This window comes from Rattus rattus, chromosome 18, assembly GCF_011064425.1.
Source record: "Rattus rattus isolate New Zealand chromosome 18, Rrattus_CSIRO_v1, whole genome shotgun sequence".
Taxonomy (NCBI): Eukaryota; Metazoa; Chordata; class Mammalia; order Rodentia; family Muridae; genus Rattus; species Rattus rattus.
The window spans coordinates 19,281,024-19,288,141 of NC_046171.1; the positions used below are offsets into that span (position 1 = coordinate 19,281,024).

At 47.4% G+C, this 7,118-nt stretch overlaps 1 protein-coding gene across 1 annotated transcript; it reads left to right on the plus strand.

Moving 5' to 3' along the window:
* The first annotated feature begins 2,217 nt into the window (after positions 1-2,217).
* Positions 2,218-3,723, plus strand: Ado (2-aminoethanethiol dioxygenase). Its single transcript, XM_032888697.1, has one exon. It carries the CDS (start codon positions 2,533-2,535, stop codon positions 3,301-3,303), a length of 771 nt encoding a protein of 256 aa, XP_032744588.1. The 5' UTR covers positions 2,218-2,532; the 3' UTR covers positions 3,304-3,723.
* The last annotated feature ends 3,395 nt before the right edge of the window (positions 3,724-7,118 follow it).

Below are 7,118 nucleotides of genomic sequence, written 5' to 3' on the forward strand. Positions count from 1 at the left end.
TGCGAGTTGTAAAGGACCATATGCCAACAACCACTGGATCTCCAAAACATCAACACACAAAAGATTTTCATACAGAGTTTAATGTAATTTGGGAACAGCCCTTTGGACAAGTATTCCCAGTGTGTCCTAGGAAGGTTGTCTGGAAACTTCATCAGCTAAAACATGAATAGTGAGGGCCCGAGTGGAGGCATTACTAGGTCAAACCAACAAAAATAACCTTTCAAAGCTCTGCTCTAAGACCACATTCTGTTTCAGCACTCACTGAATGCCTAAACCTATTAGTCTTTAAAGGGTAACTTGTAGCCATTGAAAATCTTAATAATGCCTATTGTCCTGTGGTGGTTACTATGTTCCCAAGGGTGCCATTGGACATTTGCAGATGTATCTAATCTTCCAGTTTACAGAAGAAATACTTAGTTTCATTTGTGTACTTGCAGACAACTATTGTGGGTCTGTGCTCTTTGGTCTATGTTTCCTATTAATTACTCTTTGTTACAAGTAAAGCCAATAAGGAAAAAAAATCTGTATGTGAAAACAAAAGAACTCTCTCTTAAATATTCCTTACTTTATTGATAAACTGCACGGGATTTCCTTGCACAGTGAACTTCAATAGTGCGTTTAAGAACGGCACACCACCAGCTAAAACACAAGTAATCTTAAGGGCCCATTTATGTAGCAAATAGTTGCTCTTACAGTCACTTACAATGGGGTTAGCTCATCATTTACAGATCTCACAGTGACCCCCCCCCACGTGGTGCTAATTAAAACCACTTCAGTGGGCATCTCCCAACCAGAATCCTATCATTCAACCCAATACTGAATCAGAAGCCCTGGGGTGTAACTTCTAGAATCACTCTTTCAGCTACCAAAGGACTTTCGGTGAGAAACTATGGTTCAGAAGTCTGGTGACACCAAAACCAGCATTCTGTGAATGAACGAACTGAGGACTTGGGAAGGTACGCTGTGCTCAAAGACATACAGCTTGCGAGCAGCACAGTAAGCTGCAGAAGCTAAGTCGTTGCGACCCTTGGTTCCATGGAACGCCAGTTCAAACTGTGCTTCATTAAGTTGCGTTTACCGCGATCCTATATATGCACCTGCGACTTAATCCCTCGTGTACAGCTGGAGAATAATACAGTCAGTGCATACTTCTTAGGAGTTTCTGTGAGGGTTTATTAAGACAATACTCATTATTTAATGTACTTAACAAGGTACCTGGAATACCTCACTTACTGGCTAGGTTACATAACCCACTTAAAAAAAAAAAAAGCCTGCATGTTTAACTGAAGAGGACTGCCTGGACCACTGCAGTTATAAACCCATGTTTGTTGAAAGTCCAAGAAGACCTTAAATTCACCATTAAGATTTCAATTCATAGTATCTACTGTCTTCTTTTGCCAGCCATTACCTACGTCTGTAAAGTCCAGGGAATAATCACTCTGCGGTGACCTAACTCCATAAACTAGCCCGATGGTTGCATTGCACTAGAGACTCAAGACAGTGATAATCTACTCTGACCAAATGCCTCTACCTCAACTGGTGTTTCTTGGGCGCTCCGGGGATGAATAACCACTAGCATAACAGAATCCTGGCCATAGTTAAATGGCCTCTCAAAGCCTCCCCCGTTATCAGTGAGTCAAGGAGCAGCGTCATCAGGCCCAGCGGCAAACAACAGCTGCGCACAGCTGTGCAGGGTGACCGCTTTGATTGCCCGCCGGACCCCATTCACCTCCTAAGAAACAGAAAAGCACAAGCGCCATCCATAGATCTCCGCGGTGCACACAGTGTGGCCTAACAGAAGCTAAGGTTGACCCCCAAACCTCATTCCCAGGGAGCAAAGGTCAAAGGTAACCCCGAATGACCCAGCCGGCCCTAGCGGCACCAGAAGGTTAACGACCCTCTTGCTCCGTTTTTCCCAGCGGCGAAAAGCCTCCAACAGCTGCCGGAAGTGTGTCAACCCGACTGGAGGGATGCCGGGAGTTGTAGTTAAATGGCTATATCTTTTGCATAATAGTTAAGTTTTATCAAACAATAAAACCCCCTGAGGATGCGGAGAATGAACTAACGAGCTGCTTGCTTTCCGCCAATGTTAAAAATCCTGGTTTCCCTTCTTTGCAGGACGCGTTCGCGCAGTGCGCAGCGCGCAGGCGCAGACTTGGACTACAAATCCCAGCGTGCCTTGCGGCACTCCCGCCGCGCCCGGCTGTCGTCGTTGGTGTGGGCCGCGTGAATGGATCTCCGCGCATGAGGCAGCGCCTGGCACGGCCCGCGCAGCGCCTACCTGTGCCCGGAGCGTGAGTGCGGGCAGTGGCCGTGCGCGTGCGCACTCGCCTAAGCGCGCGGGCAAGCGCCCGACCGTTGGCGCGCTAAGCGGGCGACTGTGCAAGGCGGCCCCGCGCGCCCCGCCGGCTGGTCGTTGCGGTCTCCCGCCTGGCGCGGGAGCCGCGGGCAGCCGTGGCGGCCGCCGGAGACCGCAAGGGGCGGCGCAGAGGCGGAACAGGCCGGCCGCGAGCCGCGCAGGAAGCGCCAAGCATGCCCCGCGACAACATGGCCTCCCTGATCCAGCGCATCGCTCGCCAGGCTTGTCTCACCTTCCGCGGCGGCTCGACGGGCTCCGAAGCGCCGGCACCCGGCTTCCCGGAGAACCTGAGCCAGCTCAAGAGCCTGCTGACCCAGGTTCGCGCCGAAGACCTCAACATCGCACCGCGCAAGGCGCTGCCGCAACCTCTGCCGCGGAACCTCCCGCCGGTCACTTACATGCACATCTACGAGACGGAGGGCTTCAGCCTGGGCGTGTTCCTGCTCAAGAGCGGTACGTGCATCCCGCTGCACGACCACCCGGGCATGCACGGTATGCTCAAGGTGCTGTACGGCAAGGTCCGCATCAGCTGCATGGACAAGCTGGACACGGGGTCCGTGCATCGGCGGCCGCCGCCTGAACAGCAGTTCGAGCCCCCGCTGCAACCCACGGAGCGGGAGGCCGTGCGACTGGGCGTACTGCGCTCCCGGGCCGAGTACACCGAAGCCAGTGGTCCCTGCGTACTCACTCCACACCGGGACAACCTGCACCAGATTGATGCGGTGGACGGGCCAGCCGCCTTCCTGGACATCCTGGCCCCACCCTACGACCCGGAGGACGGCCGGGACTGCCACTATTACCGTGTGATGGAGCCCATCAGACCCAAGGAGGCTTCCGGCTCTGCCTGCGACCTTCCCCGAGAAGTATGGCTCCTGGAGACCCCACAGGCCGAAGACTTCTGGTGCGAGGGAGAGCCCTATCCAGGCCCCAAAGTCCTACCCTGAAGCTCCTGCCGCCCGGGAACTGTGGGCCCTCTCTACCTACCATAAGGGCTCTTCTCTCTCTGTCCCCTCGCCTGGACGATGGATTTACTGAAATGACCAGCGCCACGTCTTGAGCAACCTTGGGGAGCACGGCCCACTGGAGTATAGCCACCACCGGGCACGGTTATGGGGGCGGGTGGGCGGGAGGCTAGGTTGATAACTGGTTTTGTCACTGCCACCAAGGCTTTGATTTAAAGGAAAGGGGCAGGGACCCTAAAGCGCTTCCATCATAAAGCCATAAGGAAAACAGTTTTGTTTTTCATTCTCTACAAAATACACTAAGTGATTTTGAATCCCTCTTCCCTTCGGTGACTAAGATTTGTTTTTCTCCTGCCCACAGGACCTTTTGCTCCTTAATAGTTTAATTTATTACTGACTGTGCATGACCTTGAATTGTTTTTTGTTTTGTTATTTTCTTTCTTTTTTTTTTTGTTTTGGTTTGGTTAAAAAAAAAAAAAAAGAAAAACAACATACACACAAACTTCCGGGCTTCTAAAGCAAGGAGTTCTGAAGAGACATCTTTCTAGCGCTAGGGTTCACCCTTATAACTCTGCGTGTTGAGGATGACTTCTTTCTCCCCTAGCTTGGTAGCCACTTCTGGTGTACTCAGGTAACCTTTAGTAAGAAGCTCACATATGTGAATTCTCTGTCAGGCCCTTAGAACTCATCTTCCCCTTGAGTCTCAAGATCTGTCATTTAAACAGATTTTGTTGTTGTGGTTGGGGATTTGCCTTTGAAGCAAAGACTACATTATCCTCAACTGACTTTTTTTTCTTGATGTACTTCAAAGATGATACAGTAATTATGTGTTTTCTAACCAGAAGATTCAGAGGAGCTGACTCTGCTCTGCTTCCAGATAACTGAATGTAATTCACCTGTTGAATTCCATACTCTTATTACTTCCAGCTTCTTCCTATGAAAGGAGAAAGCGATACTCTGACCGATCCTTTGCCTTCTCGGAGCAGCCTGGAGAGCATCTGGTTCCTACAGTGTTGCTGGAGATGGTGCCCCAGCATTCCCTTAAACACGAGCTGGTGCTGGCTCCTAACTAACTTTTCTTGCAGGAAGAGGTAGAAGGTGTGTAGTACCGTGGGAGGGGCTCTGGATGTGGGCTTCTTGCTAAGCAGGCAAGCCCTGGGCTCAACCCTCAGTACCACATAAAGCCAGTGTAGCACACAGCTTTAACTCCATCACTTAGGAAGTAGAGGCAGGAGGATCAGAAAGTCAAGGTCAGACTTGGCTACGTAGTGAAATTGAGCAGAATCTTGGATGCATGAGACACCTTCATATAAATGTGTGTGTGAATATACATATGTATATATATATGTGTGTGTATACACACACACATATACATGATGGATGCATGGAATAGATGATTGATAATTTAACTGCTTTAGGGCTCCAAGATTGGAGATTAAACCCTTACCAACCCTTGCAGCATTATGGCCAGCAGAGGCTGGGCACGTTTGCCATGTTTACAGCCGTGTTGACACTAGATTCTAGCCATGGACCACCAGTTTTCCCTGTTTACTATGTATAGGGTTCCTTTTTATCACAGGCCTTTTCATAAAGACAAACTAGAAATCAAGTGTGCCCAGCTGTCGTCTAAGCCCTCTCGATGGCTCGTGTGGCAATAGAATATAATAATACCTGCAATAAATGGGGACGTACTATCATGGGTGGCAAGTGTTTGTTGACCTGGTGGAGAAACTGCTTTTAACTCCATGTATCCAGGTTACACATCTGGACTGAAGGGGTGTTTGTTCCCAGTTCAATCGTTTAAGTACGAGGTAGCAGATTACTGATGGTTTGGCTTGTGGCTTTTTGTTTCATTTTAATAAGAATGAAAACAACAGACCAGTGGAAACCTGCTTTAAGCCTGACATGGGATCAGCCCCACGCGCCTCCACCACAGCTGCGAGAGGTCGAGTTCCTTCCGATCATGGTCTTTAAAATGTCTCTGGATCCTCGAGAAGCAGTGATCGGAGCCACTCGTTTGAAAATCTAGATAGGAAGGGATGATTTTAAATTTGATTCTTTCTTTTCATAGGAGAGTAGTGAGTGTGGTTCTCAGCCACACACAGTTTCTGAGTGGCAGCAAAGGCTGATTCACTTAAAAATTGTCAAGAGCCATGTGCTTTACGGCGTGTTCTGGGGGGACTTCAGTGGAGCCTGTAGAAGTAATAAAAATTATTAAAAAGGCTTTCATTGCAAAAAAAGAAGGGGAAATGTTGAAGGTTTGCTATAAGCAATTTGGAAGGAAGAAAAAAATAAACCTAAGGTGCTTTTCAAAAGAGTAATGAATTGTTCTGGGCTAAAACAGCAATACTGTGCTCATTAGTTCAGTAAGAACGGCAAAGCTGTCCTCTGGCCAATACACTGAGTAAATTCATGGTGAAAACAGCGTAACATGTTTTAATGAGCCACTTGAGGGAGAACACGCTCATTGCTAAGACAGTGTGCAGAAAAATCCTTGCACGTCTATGCATCAACCGTTAGCTATAACTGCTGCCGTTGTCTTTCCCCACAGGCCTACAACTGTGGTCTAGAAATTGGGATAAAATTCCCTTCTCCTTTTCTTGGGAAAGACCAATGAGCACAATGGTGTTAGTCACTTAATTTTTCTGATGAATAATAAATGCAATAACTAGCTCCTGGTCTAGAAGCTGTCTGTTTGTTTGTCTGTCTATCTGTCTATCTAAATACTCTTGATGCTTTGAAACGTAGTTCTATCAATGACCAGTTACATTGACGTAAAATTTCTCGAACTTTTGATTGACGGGTCTTACTACCACATGCTGCTGCTTACATGAAAAAGCCCGCCTTTTAAGTAATGTGTTTCCTGTGTCTGTAGGAGTGAGTTCTCTGAGTTTTTAACATGACTAGAGTCCCACTGTCAAAATGTACACCCATCCCCCAACCCCACCCCACCCTGCATTGTCTTGTAGACATCTGGGAGAACCTGCCTGCTAGCATTGCAAATGAGTCTACTTGTTTAGCTATCCTCCCCTCCATCCGCCCCCCCCCCACTTCAGAGCTCTGCCACCTTCTGACAGCATTCACTCCTGTACCTGCAGGCCTGAATTCAGAGCTTAGGGTTACACAGAACCCAGATTGGTCCGTTTTCCTGAGGTTTCTGCTGTCAAAGATCGTTTGTTAGTGATACCCAGTCTTTGAATGCAGGGGTATTTACATTTCTGAGTAAAACCTGTGTATTTATGGGAAATAAAGGCATGTTTAAAATTACATAGACGTAGTGTTGGTTATTGCAAAGTGGAGAAGGGGAACCTAACTATGATAATGATATTTTTTGAGGGTTTTCTTTTATAATGATATTTTAATCATTGTTGAAAGCTCACAGTTTAGTCCATAAGGTTGTACCAAAATCCAATGGTGACCCACAGATTCCCAAAGACCAAGACGTGGTGAAAACTTAGTTGTTTTCTTGAGAGTACTCTTTGAAGCAAGCCTACCGAAAATACATCTGAGAGTATTTAATGTCTAATTACACTATTTTGCTGTAACCGAAGAGGCCGCTTTTGTATTTAACCTAAAGAAAACAAGAAAACAAAGTCCACTTTTATCCTAAAAGAAAAAAACTTTAAGGCTTATGTGTTTTCGTCTCTTTGTCTTGTCTCACTGACTCGATGGTTGTTGTTTGGACTGGCAGCATTTTAGGTGTCTGTGCCTGCCTGCCTTCACACACAAACTGAAGTGTTACCACAGTTTTAAAATGTTTATAAAATAATTTGCCTTGATCTCATTAACAATTAGGG